Source organism: Stegastes partitus, unplaced genomic scaffold, assembly GCF_000690725.1.
Source record: "Stegastes partitus isolate 25-593 unplaced genomic scaffold, Stegastes_partitus-1.0.2 Scaffold30, whole genome shotgun sequence".
Lineage (NCBI taxonomy): Eukaryota > Metazoa > Chordata > Actinopteri > Pomacentridae > Stegastes > Stegastes partitus.
In genome coordinates this window covers 334,636-360,794 of record NW_007577761.1, presented here as the reverse complement: position 1 = coordinate 360,794, position 26,159 = coordinate 334,636, and the positions used below count along the sequence as shown (strand labels likewise).

The window sequence follows — 26,159 nt, the reverse complement described above, 5'->3', positions numbered from 1 at the left end:
TGCGTGACTTCAGCAGGGTGCTACTGCCCAAACTAATAATTTCCAGGGAGCATCACAGTAAACAGCTTGGAAATTAACAAAAAAAAAAAAGTATGAGGGGGAACCCCGCTGTCTCTGGTTGCATCTGACTGTCTGCATTCAGCAACATACTCTGAAGTATTTATATGTCTGAGTGTATTTTTTTTTTTAGAGTTTGAGGGCCGGTTAAACCTCTCTGTGCATGCTTTTTTTTTTTTTTTTTCCTCTGTGGCGTGCTGCTGAAGGAGTGGGCTGGTTCTGTGTCTTGGAGTCGTCCTACTGAGAGCGCAGGGAAGAAGCAGAAGAAGAAGAAGAAGTTCGCACCAGTTTTGCCTCCAATCCAGTGGAGGTTTCAATAGCAGCGGCGCGGCAGGGGAGGGACGCACTGCCAGCACTCGGGATACCCACTCAAACACACTCTCACACACACACTCCTGCCCACTAGAGACCAGTTAAATCCGCAAGAAAACTGCAAACACGCACCAGAGCTGTCGCCTAATCCGATTGATAGGCACCAACAATAGAAGTGAAAACTGAGGGAACTACTGGACACTGTAGAGGACAACGTGCGTTTTCATTTTTCCCCCCTATTTTAAATCGCTTTAAGGCACTTTTCTTTTTCTTTTTTCTTTTTTGTTGTGTGTGCAAAATTCTCTCAAAGTGGTTTTAAGAACAAGAGGCGCCATCCTTCAGATAACTTCGTCGCTTTCATATTCCGAGAGGTAAGACTGTCTCCTGTAAAAGATTTTGGTTATTTTTTTTTTCTTCCACCCCACAGGATTTTTTTTTTTACTTCTGGCTTGTAGAGGTTGCGCCTGATCGGGATTCAGAAAAAAAACAACTTCATATTCTTTCTTTAACTTTTCTAAAGCTTTTATTATTTTTGTGCGTAAAAAAGCTCCCTATAAATTCAGAGCCGGACTCCCCGAGTGAAGCAGCGCCTTTGAAACGTCTGCCAGAGAGAGAAAAGAAGGGGAAGGAGAGGTTTTTGCGGTTTTTACAACTCCGGGAACTTAAAAGTTTCAAACGCATTTCAATCAAGCCTCAACTCGCATGCGTTTTTAATTTTAGGTTATTTTTGGGGGTTTTGGATTGCGTATGAGCCGGAGAGGTGATGAACTTTAGGGGGAAAAATCCTCATGCTTATGTGAGATCCGGACAGTTCCCATGCTCCCAGGGGTGACACGGCACCCAATACAGGCGATTTTTATCAATACGCGCAGTATTTCTAACTCCTCACGTGTTGTTTTCTTTCTTTTTGCTCCACACACACTTCTATCTGTTTCAGTTTTTCACGTGGAATCTAATTTTGCTAAATATTACCGTCGTCCTGCCACTTACGGGTGCTTTTACGCACCTGTAAGAGCCAATCGGACCGGAATGGAGCGCCTAATGAAGATGTACTTTTTAAATATCAGTGAAAAATGTGGATGTATTTGAGCTGCCATCGCGTCGCTTGCTTTAATTAAACTAATTCTAAGGCAGATTGATGACAGTTTAGCTCGTGTTGGGAGTTGTTTTCCTCATCCGGTCCATGTGAGAGCCTCTCAGTCGGTGTTTAATGAGAGACATACCCGGAGTGGGGATTTGAATAACTGTATTTAGCAGCAGGGTGAAGCCACACTGCCTCCCTCTTCTACTTTCTCAGGAGAATGAATCATGAACAACAAGGAAAAAAGAAAAAAGTCTTAAAATGGGAAGGTCTGCGTCGCATACCGTAACTAAACCGTGATTTGCATATGAAAACTCTCCGGCTGAAAGAATTCCGCCAGTGTTGCTATAGCCCGTTTGCGTCCTGGAGAAAGTGACAGGCTTCAGCGGTGTATCTACAGTCTCCTCCGCGCTGCCCCCTCCTTTTTGTCACATATCCAGAGTCAGTGGTGGAAGATTAAGGGCGCAACTTTTTTTTTTTTTTATTTCCTTGTTAAATTATTCATCATATCCACACACACACACACACACACACTCACTCCTCTCCATGCGCTCCTGCTCTCTCTCTCCCTCCCCCGGGGCACGCTCGCTTTCCAAAGCCCCTCATTATGCTCCCTCAGATGGACACAAGAAGCTCGCACTAGCTGCTGAACAGGCTTTCTGTGCTCCCCGCTTCCCTCCAAGCACAACATAACGGATCATGATTGACTCATTTCCCACGACGCAGCCCGGGCCCGTGCGCCCCGGATGATGGGCAGTGGGTGGATGACTTTCCCATGAGGGGGGCATTTTCTCTTGTAATCTATAATCACCCCTCGCAGCCACAATGCCAGCACATCAGTCAGAGACACCACCACCACCACCCTCCTCTCCTTCAATTCTATGTGAAAACGCAGAAAGCGACCCTCCTCATAGAGGCATTCCAGGATGCAGAGGGAGGGGAGGGGGGAAAAAAAAGAACCTCTCCTTTCCATGATGCTGTTGTGCCAGCCTTCGTGGTTCTGCTGATGTGGATTTTGCTCAGAAACTCAAACTGTGAGTGATGTTGTGGATGGCGAGGTGACAGGTCCTGAGTGATGACTTAGACTTATACACAGAGTGGAGCGGAGGAATGTGATGGTTTGGAAGCACATACCAGATAAAAAAATAAAAAAAAAAGTCTCCATTCTTGGGTCAGAGCCTTCACCACAGTCTCTACCAATTCATTAATGAGCTGTTTAAGCAGTCCAAGAGAACCAGACCTGATTTGGTTTGGCCCGCCTATAGAACAGGTCCAGGTCCTGTGTGGTTCCATCCTTGGCTCCGGCCCCCTCCCGTATATACTCGACTTACTCCAATCCCCATATTGGCCCTGAAGTGACAGCGGTGATGGAGCTCGCTACCGAGGACCCACCATAAATCTGCCTTCAGACTTCCCCTTAAAGAAAACACACAGAGGCTTCAGGTCCTGCGAAGCCCTCGCCAGGCGTCTTGTTGGGTGGAATCCGAAATGTCTCTTTATTTGTGTTGAAATTAAACTGTCTTTTATTCCCCTCCCGTCCGGTTAATGAGCTCCATGTGGCAGCAGGCAGGAGGCTTATCCATCTTGACAAGGAGCTGGAGGGAAGGAGGGGAGAGGCCGGTTAAACAAAGTGAGGGGAGAAAGGGGAGGTCAGGGGCAGTTTGGTGCACGAGAACATACGTGCACACGTGCACGACGCAACCAGGGATGCGTGGACGCAGTCCGCCTTGTGTTCAGAAACGCTGCCATACATGGAAAGCTTATAATTAGTATGTTCTTGCTGGAAATACACTCCTCACACACGTGCACACAGAACTGACCAGGTGGATGGAAGTTCGGATTGTATTGTTGCATGTAATTGTACTTTTTTTTTGCTTTAATCTTCAGCGGATCATGATTGATCTTAATTTTGCAGCAGTTTGCTGAAAAGATTGCATCCATCTGGGAGATGTAAATACAAAGTGTGAACATTTTGTTTTGGCTTTGCACATGATTTGCTTGTAATGACCCCAAATTAGAGCTGGGTCAAAGCTGTTAAAGTAGAAATTCAACTGATGGGATGCCATTCCTCACATTATGCAGGAATGGAGAGGAAGTGGGGGTCATTTTTCTTGCATTTATTTATTTTTTCTGTTTAAGACTGATATTGTAGATGTGGCAAGTAGACAGCCATGGGAAGGAAGATCATGACGATTTTCTTCCAAAGTAAACTGCTGCATTCGTCCTTTAATGCTATTACACAGCTCTCTTGATTCCGCAGTTTGCCAGTTAACACATTCTACCCAAAACAGTTGGCAAATCCCAGTAAAAGTGAAACAAAAACCTATAAATATATAAATAAACAGATAAAACGCAACGGCAAAACAAAGTTGACACGATTGCGGGTGACTTTGCCTTAAAATTATCCATTCCTCAAATCGCGATCATTCACTCTTCCCCATTCTAATTAAACATTAGACTTTATTTGTTCCAGATGCAGCCCTCTTCTTTTTGTGTTATTTTGGTAAGGGAACTCTGTGGCATGAGAATGGTGCTGGGCCGCGTGTAAAAGCAGATCCAGTGCAGGCTGTGTGACCATGTTGACTCTGCAATGCTCCGTGCAACCGCAGTGACCCAGTACAACTGCTCCAGCAATATTCAGATGTCATCTCCCTGCAGCGTACAGTATATTGCGACGAGGGAACTGAGTGCTTCAGTGGCAGGAGTTGGAGAGCTCACAGGGTTTAAATCAGCGGTGTCACATGTGAGGAGCACATTGAAGGCACACATCAAATGTGCAAATGACAGCGGTGATAAAACCCCTGACTGTGCGAGCGCTAGCAGACATTATGTGTAATGACATCAGTGTGGTGGACAGAGCTGGCTGGGGGGACGAGGCCCTGGCTGTGTCTCTGTGGTGTTTTGGGGATGTTGGAATGAAAGACAGCTCTGGGAAGCTCTGCACATACCACCTCAGCGCTGTCTTGAGTATTAATAGACACGTCTTTGTTCCAACTGACACGTTTCTGAAGTGGAATGAGACAAGCTGAGGCGATAAGGATCTCCACCCTCTGTGTGAGTCAAACCTCAAAGTACCACTTAGGCGGCTTTTCCTTTTGCTCTCTGAAGTCTGGCGGTGCGACGGGAGGCTGGGCTCAGACAACAGCAGAGACGGAGACACTGACAGGAGCTGTCAAGGACTTTTTCCCCCTGCTTGTGTTTTTAACGGATCATAACGTAGAAATGACGTTTGTTTGCAGTGTGGACATTCATTTGGGCCTCTGGTTTTTACTTATCTGTCTCTGCTTAGGGAGGGTAGTGAAGGAGGGGAACATGCAAAGAGGAACCGAATTGGATGGATGTGTGTGCACAAGTGTGAAAGAGATTATTTGGTTGATGAAAAACTGTGATCAAGAGAAAGAGACAGACAAGGGAGGGTGAGCGGAGAAAGGGAGAGGGAGAGGGGTCATTAAAAGGACACCATCTCGCTTGCAGTAAATGGCAGTAAAGTATCTGGCTAATCTGCCATCATTACACTGATTAAATCACCAGGGATTTGGCGTTCCCATCAGCTGCAATCAATGGGGCAAAATCAATAGACAGGGGATACGTGAGAGGCTCTCAGCTGCACCTCGTCCTCAGCCATGGCTCCAACTGTGGCCGGCACCACCAAACATTTCTATATTAGCGTCAATAAAACTTAAATGACACGGATTTGGGGATTTTTATATTAAGCGTTTTATGAAACTGTGTGGTTCCCCCGGAGCGCCAAGCAATGTCTTTTCCTTCACACATTCCTGTTTAAATCTAATCCCTCCTTCCTCTCTCTGTGGCCCGCGGTTCTCATTCACTCCTTTCACTTTTTTGTCTTTCGCTCTCTGATTCACTCACAGATGGTGATTGTGTTGTGATCAGGATTTCCTATTAAATGTTAATTAAGGCAAAAACTGAAAGGGAAACATGGCAAGAGAGCACATTTTAGCTTGAAATACAATATGTTGCGGGGAAAAAAATTAAAGCAGAATCCCATAAAAACACTGTATGCATGTTGCCAAAACTAAGGGATGCCAAATAGCTATAACTCATTAGGGAGAGTTTTTGTGTTTTTAGCCAATGCCAGAATGAAAGGAGAGATTACAAAAAGCTATGCAGAACCTCCTTGTAAAAAAATAAATAAATTCTGCTCACATTGTAACTGAAATAAGTCAATTATGCTCATTTGTAAAGCACACTAAAGCACCAATTAGTTATTCTGGTATTTAATTTCTTGCTGAGAAGATGAGTAAAATGATATCTCTCATGCTTGTGTACTTAAACATCAAGCTGCAACCCATAGCCATTTAGCTTAGCATAACATAAAAACTAGAAACAATGGAAGCAAACGATCTGAATTTTACTTTAAAAAAAAAAGAAAAAAAAAGAGTGGTTTAATATTTTGAGAAGCACCTTTATTGGATTTCTTGAGGCGAGTTGGCAGAGAAAATTGATACCATCTCATGTCTGTATGCTAAATATTGAGCTTAATTCAATTAGCTTAGCACAGCATAAATGCTGGAAACAATAAAGCCAGCAAATGTTTGCTTTTTGTTTTCCCTCCAATTGTAATACAGTTCTGTTTGGTTTAACTGTAAAATAATAGTTTGACATTTTGGGAAAAAATGTTATTGGATATCTTGCGGGCAGCAAAAAATTGATACCATCTCATGATGTATGCAAAATATTAAGCCAAGCGATTAGCTTAATATAGCATAAATACTGGAAACAGTCAAAGCAGTCTATCTGGCGCTGTCATAATGTTAAATAAATGAAACTATTTTTCTTTTATCAATGTCAGTATTTCAACTTTTACTATCAGATGTTTGAGGAAACATGTTTGTTAGATTTGTTGCCCCAGTAGTTGATTAGCTTAGCTTAACATAGCATTTACTCTAGAAGCAAGGGGAAACAGTTAGCCTTGCTTAGTCCAGTGTTAAAAATGCCTACCAGTTTCTCTAAAGTATGTTCTATATCATGTTTGGCTTTAAAGTAAAGTTTTGACATTGATACCACCGTCATGCTAAATATGAAGCTGGAGCCAGGAGTCAGTTAGCTTAACATATAGGAAAAAAATACAGCACATTCTGTTTTTATCTGTGCCAAAAGAGCGACAAAAAAGTGCAAAAATGAAAAGCTGGTTTTAAGAGAAATGTTGTGAGCTTTCATTGTCCCAAAACGGTGTGGATTAACTGAACGAGTTATAACAAGTTATAAGTACAGCACATGTATGTCTTTGAATATTCCCAAGTTAACAGTTTTTCTTTGTTCGGTCTTTATGCTCGGCTCAGCCAACTGGCCACTGGATGTATATTTACTGTACAGATCCCAGAGAGGTATCTTTACATCCAGCAACAAGCCAGAAAACAAATTAATTAAATGTCAAACCATCTCTTTTAAAAATCAGACAAAACTCTATTTAGGGCGTGCTGCATATTAAACTGTTGTCATTTCCCTGTGTTTCAGAATGAGGCAGTGTAAAGGTTGGAGCGCGGTGCTGCTGGTGTTGTTGGGGCTCGGATCTGTGGCCCAGAAGCTGCCTACGAGAGATGAAGGCCTCTTTCAGATGCAGATCAGAGACAAGTCGCTGTTCCACGACTCCTCGGTCATACCAGACGGAGCTGAGATCAGCGGCTACCTTTTCAGGGACACGTCTAAACGGTAGGAACCCTGCAGACAAACTGTGACTGAATGAATGACATAATGCTGGTGATTAGAACTGTCTGCATGGCTGCAAAAATGAGTTAATTCCACCTTGAGCTGCTGACTGATTCATAACACTCATTGAGGTAAACATTCAACCTGTTGATGTCCACTTACTGTAAATAGATAGGAAACATCAGATGTTGCTCTGAAACAGGATCTCTTTTGTTGATGCAAAAACTAAATAATAGATGAGAAAGTCTGACAGCTCAGAAGGAGAGAGACCAAGGTCGATGGTGCAATAATACCACAGTGCGTCTGAGCTTTACAGATGCAGTGTGCTCATGCATTTACTCCACACGTTATTTTGGACAAACTGTGAATCTCGAATGCTCATATCGGGCCTATTATTTCCACAGGTACTACTTTGTGGTGGAAGAAGACAACACACCCCTGTCTGTGACCGTGACACCTTGTGATGCTCCTCTGGAGTGGAAACTAACGCTACAGGAGCTTCCAGAAGAGGCCAGCGGAGAGGGATCAGGTATAATTGACATCAGGCAACAGTGGAAGAGGTTAATGACATGTTACGTGGAAATATCACTATCCCCCACACACAATTAACCTACGCAGTGATGTTAGGCTTTGTGTTTTGGTGGGTTTTAATTAAGTCACAGGCGTAGTGTCTAGTCTGACCACTTATGAGGTCTGCCTCAGCCCAAGCTGACGTCTATAATTTCAGTTACTCCAGTCTGCTGAATCAAAGCCGCTGCATCCCTTTACTTAAGCTGTCTTGGTCCTCTTAAGGTAAATCCTACTGTTCTGTCTGTGCTCCTTCCTCTTTTCCTCTGCTTTTTTCTTTTTTCTTTTTTCTGCCTCACATTAAAACTTTCTCCATCTGGAGGGTGTCCTTTCAGCACAGCAGATCTTGCCAGATGACTAAAGCAGCGGTTTCGAGCGTAGATGTGTGATGTGAGCATATATTTGAATGTCAATACACGAGCACCTGCGTGTGTGTCCGTGCTCTTGTCAGATCAAATATTCCAAAATGATTTATTGGGTAGTTAAACTGTTGAAGACATTAACCGTGCCTCAAGAGAAAAGAATTCATCCTGAACTGGAAGAATAATGACAAATTTGAACCCAACACACGCAGTGCCAGTCTGACTTCACAAGATGTGGTGCAGCAACGGTTCAGCCAGTGAACTTCTTCCTGCCTTTGCAGCCCTTTTTGCTAAATGTCTCTAGTGGGAGTAAATCTTTGAGCATTAATTTTTAGTACACCACTGAGCACACTCTCTGGTTGACAAACATAATATTATGGTTTCTTGCTCAAGCCAGGGTAACAGCTTAGACTGTCTCTCTCACGTAGAAACTACAAGGCGCCTCTTTGTAGCACAACTTCCCCGGAAAAGCCAAGTGAATGCTGGCCTGTGATCTTTGGGGATGTTTGGAGTGAAAACATGGCTGCCTTGTGAGGGGGCTAATCGTCCATGAGGCTCGCAAAGCATCATCATGACCTCATATCATTAAACATTGTTAGTTTGGCTGGAAAGTCTTTCATCAAAGACAAATAAGAAAAATACTGTAAAGGTCATGACTACAGATATTTATCAAAGCTGGAAAAATCCATTTGGATTTCGTATCGTGCAAAGAGCTCATGTTGTGCTTGTTTGCTTTTGCTTTCCAGGAGAGCCTGAACCTTTGGACCAACAGAAGCAGCAGGTGACGGTGGATGAGGGGACGGAGCTCTTCACCTACAAGGGTAACGACGTGGAGTCCTATGTGGCCACCAGTACGCCTTCTGGTCTCTACCAGCTGGAGCTGCTGTCCACTGAGAAAGACAGCAACTTCAAGGTGTACGCCACCACGACTCCAGAGTCTGACCAGCCCTACCCGGAGCTGCCCTACGACCCCCGTGTGGATGTGACCGCACTGGGCCGCACCACCGTCACTCTGGCCTGGAAGCCGACGCCAACGGGCTCCCTGATGGGTCAGCCTGTGCAGTACTGCGTGGTGATCAACAAGGAGCACAATTTCAAGAGCATGTGCGCTGCTGAGGCTAAAATGAGCACTGATGATGCTTTCATGCTTGCTCCGAAGCCCGGAAGAGACTTCAGCCCATTTGACTTTGTGCACTTTGGCTTTGTTCCCTCTGACAATGGTTTTGGCAAGGACCGAGGCCTCACGAGCAACAAGATCTCACGGGCGTACGCAGCCAAACCTAAAGCGTCAGACATTCAGAAGGTGTGCATTGGCAATAAAAACATTTTCACTGTATCAGACCTGAAGCCAGACACACAGTATTACTTTGATGTGTTTGCTGTGAATTCTGCCACCAACACCAGCACGGCCTACGTAGGAACCTTCGCCCGCACTAAAGAGGAAGCTCGTCAGAAGACGGTGGAGCTGAAGGACGGCAAAGTATCGGATGTTTTCATCAAGAGAAAAGGTAGCAAGTTTCTACGCTTCGCCCCTGTGTCTTCCCACCAGAGGGTCACTCTGTTTGTCCACACATGTCTGGACGCCGTTCAGGTGCAGGTGAGGCGCGATGGCAAGTTGCTGCTCTCTCAAAATGTGGAGGGCGTACGGCAGTTCCAGCTGCGGGGAAAGCCAAAAGCCAAGTACCTGATCCGCTTGCGAGGCAGCAGGAAAGGTGCCTCCACTCTGAAGGTGCTCGCCACCACACGACCCAGCAGCAAACAGCCTTTCCCTTCGCTTCCGGAGGACACCCGCATCAAGGCCTTCGACAAGCTGCGCACCTGTTCCTCTGTCACCGTGGCCTGGCTGGGCACGCAGGACCGCAACAAATACTGCATCTACCGCAAGGAGGTGGCCGATAATTATGGCGAGGAGCAGCGACGCCGGGAACAAAATCAGTGCGCTGGGCCAGAAACCCGCAGGAAGTCAGAAAAAGTCCTGTGCAAGTACTTCCACAGCCCGAACCTGCAGAAAGCTGTGACCACAGAGACCATCACAGGTCTGGAGCCAGGCAAGACCTACCTGCTGGACGTTTACGTGGTGGGACACAGTGGTCACTCAGTGAAATACCAGAGCAAACTGGTGAAAACAAGGAAATACTGCTAAATGACTCTGCAAAGAATAAATCTATTATAAATATATATATTAAATAAGTTTATTTAACTCTAAGTGATATTCTACTAAGGAGTGTATACAGACTGACTACTCACACAGCTGATGCGCCTGTGGCAGTGACTGAACTGTTTGTAGAGAGAGATATCAACCTGTATATTTATGTTTACATTTCATCGTGGCACGTCTGGGTGGCCCATAGCGTGCGGTGCTTTGTTACCAGGCTTGTCATCTTGACATCGTGTTGCCACTGGGGAGGCAGAACTTCAAACAAGATCATCTTTCATCTCGTATGTTTCTTTGTTGCTGCATGACACTTGCTTTTGTCTGTCATATTTGTCTCGTCCTACAGTTACAAATCACGTTGACTGTAGGGGACGCGGTAGCTGCCCGCTTTGTATAGATCTCTCACTGCATATTCACCACGCGTTTTAGGAGGAAATTTAAATTATTTTATACTTTTTGTCTCTCTTTTTCGATCGTCTGTTTTTATTGATGACAATAATAACTGTTACAAGAAGATTCCAGTTTTACGAGGAAGTTGTCGTAGTTCAGACATTCCCTTACGTATCTCAGCCAGTGTTTGCTCTAGAGCCCATCTTGTAAATGTGTTCTGTGCTGGAGATCTGTGTTATTATCACTGTATCGCTGTGTGTGCGTGTGTCACATGTACAGAGCTGTCCTGCCAATATTCATGTACATAAAGACTAAATATAGAACAAGTAATCCCTGTGTCACCCTGGGTGTCATGTTCTTTTGCCAAGCCGTTAACATCACAAACCCTGAGATGAAAGAGCACACTGCGCATTGCGTTTGAGGACTCAGACACCTAAATTAGGGTTGCATAAGTAGAACCTGATACGCAAAGGGATCTAAAACGATGATCCTAAAAATGATTTGTGACAAGAAAAGACAAACAAGATGAATTATGAGGTGAAAATACGAGTTGTTTCATTGGCGGGCATTCCCATAGATCTATGGTATGTGGATCTTTGCGGACTTCTTTCGAGTGCCGGAGAACTATTCATGTTCTGTATAATAATAAATTCAGAAAAGTCTAATTAGAACTGCTCTCACAAAAACAAGTACAGAAAAGTTAAGAACTTGTGTTTGCACTGGAAGTACAGACCGTCTTTTTTTACACAGTCCCCTTGTAATCTGTATTTTTATATAAAAACATAGTGTTGCTGCTGTGCATACTGATCTCCTCGATGATGAAACACAATACTGTGGAGGTGCAGGATGTGGTCGATTAAGAATTTTGCATTTTCATAAATAAAAACATGCACAGTATCAGTGTCATAATGGTTGGAGGAACAGGTCTGATAAATGTTATTTGTGTCTGATTTCAACAGGGCCATCAGTACTGATATATCTTATCAAATTTTACAAATAGTTTTGCTGTTTTTATCTTCTTATTTATGATAAGGAAAGATCCACAATGTGCAGTGATCGTTGGCAAAAGTTGGCCCTTTTACAGAAATGTTTGGTGTAGCATTAAAACTTCTTGCATCATTTCTGCTGTAAATAACACTGTACATACTCGGTCTGTGTAAATCCCAGGAAATATGACCTTGTATTGTCTAATATTAGTCAAAAATTTGCATCTCAAACACAAATAGATAAAATCTAACACAGAGAGCCAGCTACTAAGACACTTTTCCAAGACAACAATAACATTAAGAGCAACGCTTTCTCTCAATCATAAATGAAACCGACCAGCATAATTTTTGTTTTTTGTGATCAATGTCTTATTGATATTTAAACAAAAATACACAGGAGTGGCATTCCAAATGACCAGATCACAAATAAAGGAGATAAATGTATCTATAAATGTCAATGCATTGGTCAGACTGACAAACAACTGAAAAAATTACAATCAGTACTATGCATTTTGTATTTAGTTTATTATCCGTCTCTTTGCCTCCTTCCCACCCTCACTCACCATGTACCTTATTGACATAGAGAGCAGCAATGTTTGTCAAATCACCATCATTAATAAACCACAAAAATCGACCCCTTGGAGCTTTACAATAATTGTAATTGGAAAAATTAATGTCACATAACTTGTGGTAGCACTTAAATAAAATTCTCAAAAATAAAACGAAACACACACTTTTTAAAAAAAAAAAAAAAAAGAAAGAAAGAAAAAACCGTATCTAATTATCCACCGCTGACAAATCAAAAGTAGAATATTAATTGATAAAACAGTGTTTTTGTCAGTTCACTCAGAAACTGTAGTTGCTGAGATAAATTGATGTAGCTGACATTGCTTAGTCAGTTTGCTGATTTTGTGTAACTGCCACATTGTTTTATCATGTTCAGCAATCAACGTAGTGTTAGGAATAATTTAATGTTAAATTCAGACTGATAAAGTAAGTAATATGAGCAATAATCATTCCATGTTAGCCATCATAAGCTACTAGCTATATGAAACTAAAAGTGATTCTCAGGTGGTGAAGCAAAAAAAAAGTGACTTTCATCAAAAATGTTAAATATTTTTGAGGATATTTTCTGAAATGACACCATTCAGAAAGAACAGGTGAGACTGAACAGACCACCATCTATGAAGCAATCTTTCTATTCATCTCCACTTATTTTCTGAAGCATGTTCCCTTTAAAAAAAACAGACTCAAAATTTGGAAGAATTGGTTGACTTGCAACACTATTTAGCCGTTAGACACAGTTAACCGCAAACAAGCAAAGAGAAAAGCCAGACACACTTCAGTGCACATGTCCACACGTACTGAGTAGTCTCAGGTGAACGGAAAGCCTGTCTCTGTTGTGGCCAAGAAAAGCAGCTGTTGCTCGAGAATTGCCATGTTTCCATCCCGACCCTGATTCTGGGTAGCTGCGCTCCGATTCATCGCCGCAGCTCGCTGTCAATCAAGCGATCCTGGTCGGAGGAAATGCAGGGAGGCTCCACCTGGCTTCCATTAACCTGCTGTTGCCCTGGAATAATGTGGAGAAGCTTCCAGAGAGTCATGGATATCCCTTTAAAGAGCCACCAATAAAGCTGGCCAACTCTGCTCACATACTCTGCTACACGTGTGAATAATATCTCCTGTGAAGCGTTAAAGAACCTCCTGCTCTCTGGTCAACTCCAGAGGTGTGGGATGGAAAGAAATGTACAGATACTTCTGTTTTTCCAACATGCTTCAGGAGATCCCCTCATAAACACTCATGCAAACATGAACACACAGAGAAACCTCTATCTGAGTGCTAACCATCTGCAGGGCTCCCTGTGTTTATCTTTCGCGTGGAAATGAGTGCAGGGCTTTGATGTACGAGTTTTGTATATATGTGCGTACATGGAGCAGGGCGAGGAGTGGAGACAGACATGCAGGCCTTCGGTAAGTGGTGGAATAATCACAGCAGTGCACGGAAGAGCCCGCTCAGACTCCTGGTTTGATTCCTTCTATTTGGCACCAGATTAGATTTAGATCGATCGAAATAAAAAGAAATTGTTTATAACACCCCAACTGAACCAAGGCTGTCAATGCTGTGGCTGACTAACTTAATATGTCAGAACATCTAAGTGGTGTTTAGACAGTTTGCACAAATATACACCCTCCACCACAGAGAGCTAGATGTCTGAGCTCAAAAGTATCTTAGAAATCTTTTAGATAAATTGCAAGCATTTTAAGAGACATGCTTAGTGGCTTTCTTGCTGAAAATTAGATGAGAAGATCTACATTGCCTGGCCACAACTTTAAAACCACTGAAAATTCAATGTTCTGCTGTGGCTGTTGCTTTGACATGTACTAACAACTAAACATTGTTACAGTCCAAGCACACCCCCCTGCTGGTTTGCAGTGGTACTCCCAGATGGCAGTGACCCCACACAGCAGGACTGTGTGTCCCATTCCAAAAACTGCTTAAGAACCAGACAAAGAGGCCAAGACACTGACCCAGTCTACAAACTCCCTAGATCCCAATCTGATCGAGCATTTACAGGATGCACTGGAACAAAAACAATCCAAAAAGGTCTTATGTCTGAACCCACAGAACCCAAAGGATCCACTACCAACATCCCAGTGAAAGGCACCTCAGGACATTTATACCCCCAAAGGGTCTGAACCTTTTTGGTGGCATGAGTGGATCTACAAGATATTACACAGCTGTGTGTGTGTGTGTGTGTGTGTGTGTGTGTGTGTGTGTGTGTGTGTGTGTGTTTTTTTTTTAAAGGCAGTCAGCTAACAGAAAGTTAGCTTAGCATAGCACAAATAGTGCTGCACAGTAGCTATTGTGCTCAAATGCTGCTGTTGTTTAATTGGTCTAAAAGTCAGTTTTTTGACTTACTTGTTCTTCAGTTGTTGTACAAATGTGACAAACAAGATAAAGACTGTAATGAGTGAACTTTAGAGATCCTTACAGGTGGGTGTTGTTACCATTCTGCTTCCAGTCTTCTCTCTAAGCTAAGCTAAGTGGTTTGCCTCACTGTTTTGCTATCTTGTTATTGCAATTCTTGTCATTTAGCATAATTCATGAATAATGTCATTATTAAACTATAGTCTAACATTTGGGGAAATAAGCTTATTTGCTTTCTTGTAGAATTAATTTACAAGATTGACACCATGTCTATTAAATATTAAGCTATACCTTATTTTTCACTTCAGTTATTAGCACAAAAAGTACAGGTGTAATTCAGAACATTATAATAGCTACATTCTAATGAGGTAAACTGGCCCCAAGGTCCTTGTAATGATCATAGACTGCATACAAATGATGGACGAAGCGACCTCGTCTGAACTAGAACCTGCATTGTTTCTCCTGACCAGCGGGGGGCGACCCTTCTGGTTGCAAAAAGAAGAAGAATTGTACAGAAGTCTATGAGAAAATGACACTACTTCTTACTTGATATATATTACCTCAGTGAATGAGTTTATGATCTGAGTTGCTTGCTTCAAATTTTTTAAATACAGAACTGTGTTTCTCAGGAAATTACTTTTCTGTTAAGAGGAAAATAGACAATAAATTAGGCAATGTGTTAAGGAAGGACTGCCTGTGTGTAGTGTCCTTGAGTTCTCAGTCAGATTCATTCCTTACTTGTTACATCTGGTTTCAAAAGATAATGATGGCCAAATTTCAAACTTGAGACTTCAAAATAGTATTCCACAAATCAATGGGTCATTGTGGCTACATGCATTTTTTGTATACAGTCTATGGTAACAGTGCAGTATGGTTCAGTTATCTGCTAGCTTTGTTTATTTATCTATAGTTTACATTGCTGTTTTTTTCCATCTACACCTCTAAAACTTGCCACTGACCATGCTGTCTTGTTTTATTATGTGTGTTTAAGCTTGTTGTTTCACATTTTAGTTGTTTCTCCCTGCTTACAGTCCTTATGGGCTACAAACTCGTCTCTTGGCTTTAGCTGTGTGGTTAACTGGCAGATATGAGAGCGGTGTTGTTTTTGTCACCTAACTCTCAACAAGGACAACAAACAGAAAGGGAGTTTTCCAAAATATTGAAACATTATTCATATATTAAAGTCAATATGGAGCACTGGAGGGGAGAAAAAAAATGAAGAAATGTTACAGAAACTATGTAATGTCACAGACGTGCCTCATTGACTTGCAGCAGTTAATTTGTAGCAGAAGTCCCACCACCACCCTCTTCTCTTTATGAGGGTTTTAGGAGTTGGCATTTGTGAGCGTGTTTTGTGTATGTGTGCGTGAATGCACTTGCTGCTCGACTTAGGGCTGAGTGACACTTTTGGACAGAGATCGAGAAAAGAGAGCAGAGGCTCGAACAGAATCCAAACAGAGACAGACAGCAAACAGACGGACACACTGGGAGGGCTTTGAGGGTAACTTCTGTGGTGGAGGAAAGCTGGGAAACACTGTTTGTGTGTAAAAAGGTCTGAATGAAGGGCTCCTGCCATCTATGGGGTCGGTACTATACTAGAGGGTTGGTTAAATTAAATGATTCGGCTTCACACTGGTGCAGTGTCTCAGAAATCTCCAAAGTAAACAGTGAGAAATGAAATTATGAAGCTTTGAAATTTTACACATGCACACAGAGAGGGAGCCCCGGCAGGAAAGTAAAGAGGAGAGGATCGTGATGAAAATGATTCCACTTCAGCGGCTCCAGGGATAGATCATTACTGAGGCTCAGGTCCAAACCAGCTCTACATAGCTCTGATTTAGCAGAGAGCCAGGCAAAAAAATCTGAGGCTTCCCTCCAAACCCATCCCGACCCACAGCCCATTCCCAGGAAGGGTGGAGAGGGACCAGTGGCCCTTGGGCATTGCTCGTCCCAGACGATCTCCAAATGGATAACTCAAGCAGTGAAAAAAACTGCTGGCTCCTGAATATGACTTTCACTGAATTCTGCTGTATATTTTACTGTAAGGTCAGTATTCTAATCAAATTGGATGCCACATATTGGAGGAGGAAGTCTGGTGCTGATATGTCAGCACTTGAATGAGATTTCTGTTTGTTTGTGGATGTAGATTTGTGGATGTATTAGCTGTGTGCACATGTATGTGTGTGTGTACTCGCTGCCATCGCTCCCTCTTGCACCGAGCTGCATAGGGGTGGTCCCCCCTGCTCTCTTGTGCTCATGAAATCGCTTCTAAGTGCCTGTAATTTCTCACGCTTCATCAGTACTGTAATTTCAAAAGGCTCCCTCTGAAGACCCTCCTTCAGTGGCGACCTGGGGTTGTCAAATGAAAACATCATTTATCCAGTGACCTCGGAGCTTCAGGAAATGGTTTGCTGGCTATTCAGCGACAGCCTTGAAATAGGGAGTTGTGGTGAAGGACTGCGGGGGTTTGTGAAACATGAAACAAAAGGTGGTCTGGCCCCTCAATCTACAGTATCAGGTTTAGGAGATTTCAGAAAAATGCACACATCCATTTGGAAAATCTTGTATGGAACCATTTGTATGTTTGCCAAACTGAGGTTTTCCCCCAGTGAAAATATTTACTTAGAAAAAAAGAAACTCTGAAAGTATTTATTTCAGTGCAATCCTTTCCTTCAGCATGTCCTAAATGTGGTTTCTGTAGCTTTTGGCCCTCAGAGACTACACTGGCAGCTCAGCCACTGAGTGGCTCCGTTCCAGGGCTGGGTACGCTCACGTTCAAAGTCTTGATCCTGTGGGGCTGATCATTCAAATGTTTCGGTTTGGTTAAAGAAAAATAATTAAATGGCAGATTTGTAAGTCTTTCATGCATCGCTGTCTGCACGTATTGCTTTGTTTTGTCCGTGTGTGTGAAAGGCCTGCTTAGTTGTTTGGTCCACCGCTGTCCAGGTTATAATACACCCAGTCAGCACCAACTGGGATTTCAGCACTAATTTCTAGTTGAAAACTGAATAATATTTAGTCTGGATGTCTAAGACCTTTTGTCACCCTCTTTTCAACCAGCTAAAACGCATCAACAAGTCACAAAACACAGATGTGTTTAATAATTTTGATCATTTGTTCAACTATAGGCTAAAAAAAAGAATACATTCTGCATTGACAGGATGAAATCTAGTCTACACAAAGACACAATGACAACACATTTAATATAAAATGTTATAAATAAAGAACTACATGGGCTGTGCACTGCCAAAAAGAAGCTTACATCATAATGGGAGAATTTGTACACATTAATGCAAAATAAGAAACTTTGCTTACTGCTGCAAGGGTTACAGCTTCGACTACTCCAAAGATAGAACATGCCTCCTGCCCTTCCAACATAAGCAGTACAACACTGTGGCATGTATTTAACTCGGCAACAGCTGGTTAGCTCAATAGCATAGAATGTGGGTTAGTAATAGCAAGGTCAGTATGATGCCTGCTCAGATTTAAGAGGATGGAAATGCTTGCAAGTAGCAGTGAAATGTGGTCTAAATGTGGACTCCTAAATCAGCATCTTCACATCATGAAAACGTTCATTTTTGAGTCTGTTCTGAACGTCTTTTCATTGGTGATCACTGTCTTTTCAACTAAATTTTTTTCACTGGGCTGGTTGCATAAGCATTAAATCCTGCACAGACATTGATGGTGCTCAGAGGATGAATCCTAAAGGTTTGAAATCTGCTGATTCCAGGGCCACCATGAAGTTCACATTTTTTTGTGTGAGTAAAGTATCTGGAAGAAAAATAATGGACTGATTGGACATTCATGTCCCCCTCAGGATGAACTGTAATAACTTTGGTCACATTACTGTAGGAGAGGCGACCCGACAGCCAAGTGATTGGGATTTTCAGCTGGATGGGCCTTTACTGCAGATGTTTCTCCTACATGTTTTGTCTTTCTAGACTGCAGATGTTTCTCCTACATGTTTTGTCTTTCAAGACTGAACTAAAGGTAAAAGTGTAAAAAAAAAGAATCTTCAAGGAAAAATGCTACAACAGGAGCAAATACCTGTTAAACTAATGATGCACGCCTTCATCTCTGCTTTACTTATGGTATGTTCTCATTCGCTAATACGAACATGACAACACACTAAACCAAGACCAAGAAAAGGAATTTTTTATCCTTGTATCACCAATGACATTAGCATTAGCATTTAGCTCTAGGCACCACTATGCATTGTTTTAAAGGCTCTCTAGTTAAAAATCCAGTGTTTTTACCTTGTTAACATTTCAATATGGTGTTTTTTTAGATTCTCGAAGAAACCTAATTGGCAAAAGCAGTATTTAACACCACCTTGAAACTTTAGTGTATCGATGTCTCAAAACTACAGATTCAGATTTCTTGGGTTTCATATGAAACAAACCTTAAGAAACTAATCCTGTCAACTTGCATGGTGGGACTTTTTGTTGAATTTATTTGTCTTCAGGATCATTTTGTGGTTAGTTGCCATTGTGTTGCTTTGAGAAGTTTTACAGTGTTTAAACAAAATTGTTAGTAAGCTGGTGTGCTCGAGCTGCAGCAATGAGCAGAAGGGTGAGTGGAGAGAAAGGTGGCAACTTCATAACCTGCACATTCAAGAGGATGCAATAGTGAAGAATTACATATAAGCCACTTTAAGGCAGGAGGGGATTATATTAATGAAAAAAAGAACTTTGAAATATGATATGATATGTTTTTATAATTAGTTTTAGGGGTTTAATCAACGACTGAAGTGGGACTTTGATTCTGGAAAAATGCAAAATATTTTGTATCAAACATTTAAGGGCTGACTTAATCAGATTCCAGCTCAATGTACAAGATGTTCAGATTGTCCTAATTAAACATTGGACGCCCAGTTTGCCTAAATTCAAGCTCAAGTCTCAACACCCAAAAAGGATCTGTCCAGACCAGCACAGATCCTCTGTGATCTTAAAATGACCTAATCTGGATTATCATCTCATCTTGCCATGAGTGCCCTGCTTTAAGAGAAGACTTCTCTGTGTGTCTCTGTGTGTCTGCTGTGCAGGTGTTGGAGATCAGAGCTGGTGGGGATAACCCAGGAATCTTAGTGAAAGCTGAGTGAAAGTTAATGGGTTGGAGGGTCCTCAGAGGGCACAGAGGAGAAAAGGGGTCATGACATTTAATCGTCCTGCCCCGACAGGCCAAGGCACTGACAGAAGGGTCAGGGGAGACAGAAATGGACCACGAAGGACATGGGTGGGGCGGACGCACACAAAGACCCTCTCAGTGCCGTGATCAGGCTTGTCACCCAAGTGTAACCCTCTCCTGTGGCTTAACTCTCTGAAATACACCAGGAATATGACTCCGGGGCATTGATGACAGCATCTCAAATACAATAGTTGCCTGGGAGGAAAAATCCCTCTTGAAGGATGTGTTTACCTCCATTCTGAAGCATAAACCCTTTAAAAATAGCAGCGGAGACACTCGAGTACAGCAGCTCACTGACTCCGATGTAAACATGTACATCATGATTCAGTCTTTGCTGTAATTGTCAACCAACGCTCGTCATTTGGACCAATCATGGAGCAGTTGGGCATGGAGCCACAACACAACAGGAAGCCGCTGGCATAAACACAAGTTATAAACACAGTAAACAAAACCAACAGAACACTGACACACTGCTGATTAAAGAGGGGAGACGTTTGCTGAAGAGGTGTTCTTAAACAGAATGTACACAAACAGTCAGTGATTAGAGATGATGCTAATCTCTCTCTGCAGGGTGAAAGTCAACAAATCAAGGTGAGGGCAGATAAAAAAAGGACATAATGGAGATATTGTGAAGTCTGTTTGTGGCCTGATAGCTTCAACTTTTTCACACCAGCATCTTCATAAGCTGCGGTTTCTGTGAAGCCACATCCATCTCCGAGTGTTTAGAGTTAACAGTCTGTCAGTGAAAAAAAAAAACATCATCTGGCATTACTTAAACACTTTTAATTTGAAATGTCATGCGTCTCTTTTGAAACAATCTAGTTTGAACTCCATCTTCCCAGCCTGCGGAAATGATGATTACTTTTGAAATGTGTAGTTTTTTTTCTTTTTTTTTTTTTTAACTTTGAGTCAATTTTAAATGATCATTTTTGAGGTTATGCACATTTTAAACTGGTGCTTGAGTAGCACAGGAGCGCTGATTCTACTGGAAAAAAGTGTATGTTGTAGGTAAAGAAACAGAACAGCCCATGTTCTGGTCGAGTGTTAAAGGTGAAGTCAACAATTCTGATTCGATTTTGTAAGATTCATCTGATGTCTTCTCATGTTCGCCTTGCTGTCCTTTCTGTGTGTGCTGAAAAAAGATACTCTAGGGTTCATACACAACCCTGGCTCTATAAATGGGAAACTTATCCATGTTTATGCTCATGCACAGAACCCTGGGAAAAGGAGGCTAGTTAGGGAGAAAAAGCTTTTGACAAATTTAATCATCTGCAAAGTCTACAACGGTCTGTATGGACCCCTTTGCAGAAGTCCATGTGCAGCTAAAATTTGTGACCACGGCGAGAAGGGACTCTCTGTCATCCACACCTTTAAAATTCATAATTAAAGGAGTTGTAATTGAAGTAGCTGCTGCAGACATTGGCGGTGTCTCAATGTGTACATGGTCTCCATCAGTGGTGCCCCAACAGAAGGAAGTTCTGAAATCTCCATGTCTGCCCACTGTGCTCTGGACACCTCAGGAGTAATAACATATGTGACAATATGTAACTGCTCAAGTCCAATATGGAACCAGCTGCTGCGTCCTCTAAATACAGTAAGTCACAGCCTTTCAGATCCATCCATGGGATCCCCCGGTTGTTTTTATATTTGATATAAGGGGGAATACAACTTCACTATAGCAGACTGAACCTATTAGTAACATGAACAGAACTGCACGCACATCCGCAGTCTGCTTTCAAAGTCTTCATGAGTCATGTGGAAACCATGAATTTGTTTTTAATCTGACACATGGCAACTATCTAAATAAGCAAACTAGCTAAATATCGACAATGTCTCTTTGAAATCACAAACTTTACCTTTAACCCTCAAAAATAAGACATTTTAAATCTGACAAAAAGAACCGAAATATGATCTCATCATGACATGGAGTAGAGAAGACATGAATTAAACAGGCAAAACATACTTTAATTGTTTAATTATATTAGCAATGAACAAAGGTTTTAACAAAAGCATTAACAAAATAATCAACAAGGTAGTCGTCATCTTTACTGGAACGACACCACCTATTTCCTGGTTTTTATTTGCCGTTAAGTCGTGATTTATGTGTCATCCTGAGGGTTGTTGAGCATCCGGCCTCAGGCCAGATGAACCATCTGTCCCAGCCGCCTCCAATTGTTGGTAAATTGTGGTTTCTGGCCTGCTGAGTGGACTGTTTCAGGCTGACAGGGTCTGTCAGACCTCTGCTCTACTGTTTGTTGGTTCAGTGCGGTTTCTGAATTACAGAACAGATACATTTGGGCCAAAACACACAGAACATCACAATATTCTGAGGATAATGGTGAATGAGGAAATTGATGGCAAGTGTTTTGCTGTGTCGAGCTGTGTGAAATGCATGCGTTTGGTGTAGTGCAACAATTTCCTGTGTAATAAAATGCAAGTATTAATGGGTCGGCGTTTGCAATGGTGATCACACGGGTACATCCATTTTCTACACTCGACCTGTAAACTGCATTAGAGCTTCTCTAATGGAGATTTTACAGCAACACGCAGATGTGTCACAGTGGGAATAACTGCCCTCTATATTATTTAGTAATTTTCATACTGCTGTAGCTTATCAGTGGCTCCTAAAGTGGCACCTTTTTGTTTGAAGAAGTTTAATCTCTGTATATTTCAACCCATTCTAAACCACTTTGTCATACAGTAAATACAGAATGGGAAAACATAATATAAAAATGTCACTGTATCATTTCCACCAATGAAAACAAATTTAACAGCTTCTCCAACGACACTTTTGATGGTCTCATTTAGCCAGCCCATTCTGAATAAACTCTTGTTATCCTGTGAACATTTGTGAATCCATTAGAGGACTGCAAATATGCACATTTGTTCAAGTACACTTATGAGATACTTGCATATTGCTTTTCGTTTTCTGCTGCTTTGTACTTCCACTCTGTCTTTTTGATGAGGGATATTGTATGTTTTAACTCCTCTCTTTTCTATGTGACAGAGTTCATTTAAAGATGAAGATTTTATGTAAAGAACTAAAGACTAAATTACCATATTGAAACTTTATCCACCTCAACCCACTAAAATTTCAGAAAGTATTAAGGTGCATAAAACAACAACAACAACAACAACAATAATAAAATTAAGATTTGCACTAACCTGCCACTTTATTAGGTACACCTGTCCAACTGCTCGTTAACGCAAATTTCTAATCAGCCAATCACATGGCAGCAACTCAATACATTTAGGCATGTAGACATGGTCAAGACGATCTGCTGCAGTTCAAACTGAGCATCAGAATGGGGAAGAAAGGTGATTTAAGTGACTTTGAACATGGCATGGTTGTTGGTGCCAGACGGGCTGGTCTGAGTATTTCAGAAACTGCTGATCTACTGGGATTTTCACACACAACCATCTCTAGGGTTTACAGAGAATAGTCCGAAAAAGAGAAAATATCCAGTGAGCGGCAGTTCTGTGGGCGCAAATGCCTTGTTGATGCCAGAGGTCAGAGGAGAATGGCCAGACTGGTTGGAGTTGATAGAAAGGCAACAGTAACTCAAATAACCACTCGTTACAACTGAGGTATGCAGAATAGCATCTCTGAACGCACAACACGTCGAACCTTGAGGCGGATGGGCTACAGCAGCAGAAGACCACACCGGGTGCCACTCCTGTCAGCTAAGAACAGGAAACTGAGGCTATAATTCACCCAGGCTCACCAAAATTGGACAATAGAAAATTGGAAGAACATTGCCTGGTCTGATGAGTCTCCATTTCTGCTGCGACATTTGGATGGTAGGGTCAGAATTTGGCGTCAACAACATGAAAGCATGGATCCATCCTGCCTTGTATCAACGGTTCAGGCTGGTGGTGGTGTGGTGGTGTAATGGTGTGGGGGATATTTTCTTGGCACACTTTGGGCCCCTTAGTACCAATTGAGCATTGTGTCAACGCCACAGCCTACCTGAGTGTTGTTGCTGACCATGTCCATCCCTTAATGACCACAGTGTACCAATCTTCTGATGGCTACTTCCAGCAGCGCATCTCAGACTAGTTTCTTGAACATGACAATGAGTTCACTGTACTCCAATGGCCTCCACAGTCACCAGATCTCAATCCAATAGAGCACCTTTGGGAAGTGGTGGAACGGGAGATTTGCATCATGGATGTGCAGCCGACAAATCTGCAGCAACTGCGTGTTGTTATCATGTCAATATGGAGCGAAATCTCTGAGGAATGTTTCCAGTACCTTGTTGAATCTATGCCACGAAGGATTAAGGCAGTTCTGAAGGCAAAAGGGGGTCCAACCCGGTACTAGCAAGGTGTACCTAATAAAGTGGCCGGTGAGTGTATTTATATAGTACTTTTTGAAACAATGTTACAAAGCGCTTCACAAACAATTAAAAGCAACCAAAAATCTGGGATAATAAAGGTACAAGGTTCTTTAGTAACACTTTGCAACAAGGGACAGACATTTTCAGTAGTTACCTGCAGAATAAATGAGTGTGTTAGTTAACCATTAGCTAATGAGTAACTCCTCATAACTCCTAATAAAATTTTATATAGTAGGTACGGATTGGCAATGAATATTTAACAAAGAAATAGTGATGGATGAATTGATGGTCAGAGAATTGTTACTAAGTCCTGAAAAATCTATAGATTATATAGGACTACATAATAGACAATGATGAATTACAAACAGTCACAGTGGAAAACACAATATTAATGTATCATTATCATTGTTAAGTTAATGAATATCTGTGAATCACACTGACCTCTTTACTCTCCTTGTTTCCCCTCAAGCAAAGTAGAGCATTATGTAAGATGCCCCACTTTGCTTGAAGGCATACAAATTCATCATAAAATAAAGATGAAGTTATGAGGGAATCCTTACTCATTGTTATTTATCACGACTTGAAATGCACATGATAAAATAACTAATCTTTAAATGATAAATAATGAATGAGTCTTTCCTAAATGTATTATGTTCATTGACTGGTTGGGAGTTCATCAATTTTATCCATGAACAGGGTTTGCATGATTGATTCACAGATAGTCATTCACTAATAATAATATAATATTATTAGGTAATATGGGACCTGTTAGCCTCGTTGGTCAACTAGCAATTTATTCCTCATGTGTTCGCTGGTAACTACTCAAAATTTGTGCACCATATTGTAAAGTGTTACCAAGCAGCTGTACCTCATATATATAGAAAACAAACTTAATTACAAGCGTTACAAATTGTTAGAGAGGTAGGCTAATAATATACCCACACAATTTTGAGAGTCTTTCAAGGGGTTAATCTATGAAACAAAAAATAGCAAATACTTTTTTGTATTTTTTTTGTAACATGCATAAGTGTAACAGTCTAACATTTTGGGGAACAGGCCTCCTCTAATATGGGCTAAGACGCCCTCCATGTGTATCACTGATACATTGTATTCACCATATCTAATACAGTACCATAATAGTTAGCAGTAACATAATAGTTACAGTATAAGAAAGGTGCTGTTATTATCTGTTAAAAAGGCTAACTAGTTGACTTTATGTTGAGATAATAGCTTTATGCTATATTAGCTTGCTTTAGCATGAGCTTGCTAGCTTGAATTCTAAACATCCCTGTTAATTTGATGCAATTTTTATGTCAGGAATTTTATGAGCAGTGGTACACTAATTGTAAAGTTAGTCTCTCATTATGATTCAAACCGTTTAGAGATTTTTTTATTATGTAATGTGTATGCATTATGCAACATTTATGTTGCAGATAAACTAAGCGCAACATCAAACATTGAACCTAAAGTTAATCTTATACACAAATAACAAGCTACTCTGCAACACTTGTATGGAGTTACTCATTAACTAGTGGTTAACTAGCAGTTAAGTCCTAAGTTGTTCCTTAGATAGACAGAAAGAAACATTATTGATTCTTTGCTTTGATACAGCAGCAACAATCACAGATAAGAACCCACATCTAACACTTAACATAAAACAGTTTTGGCATAAAAACTCTTCACAAAAGTGCTAAGACCTACTGAGAAATGAAAGCATGGTAATAAGAATATTTTTTAAATGCAATGTGCAAAATATACCAATATATATGCAGTACGCAAAACTTTTTAATGTAAAAAATATAGTGTACAAAATGGCTTGTGACATATATAAAAAATACGGATTCAAATTATATGACTCAAATTACATTTTTTATTTCAGTTATTCGAGCTGAGCAATACAAACTCAAATGCTGTGATTCAGTTTCTAGTTAGACTGATTTGCTTCTTTAGGTTAAATTATGCAGATGTATAGAAACCATTGCACGCTATTTTTCATATCCCATAGCTGGTTTAAAATAGGGGAAATGGGGGAAAAGAGAATTTCTTCATATTGACTATCTATCTATCTATCTATCTATCTATCTATCTATCTATCTATCTATCTATCTATCTATCTATCTATC

At 41.4% G+C, this 26,159-nt stretch overlaps 1 protein-coding gene across 1 annotated transcript; it reads left to right on the top strand.

Annotated features, from left to right (window-relative positions):
• The first annotated feature begins 661 nt into the window (after positions 1 to 661).
• On the top strand, positions 662 to 10,924 carry ndnf (neuron-derived neurotrophic factor). Its single transcript, XM_008298833.1, has 4 exons — positions 662 to 740; positions 6,929 to 7,123; positions 7,525 to 7,649; positions 8,796 to 10,924. The coding sequence occupies exons 2-4, from the start codon at positions 6,930 to 6,932 to the stop codon at positions 10,190 to 10,192; spliced, it is 1,716 nt and encodes a 571-aa protein (XP_008297055.1). The 5' UTR covers positions 662 to 740; position 6,929; the 3' UTR covers positions 10,193 to 10,924.
• The last annotated feature ends 15,235 nt before the right edge of the window (positions 10,925 to 26,159 follow it).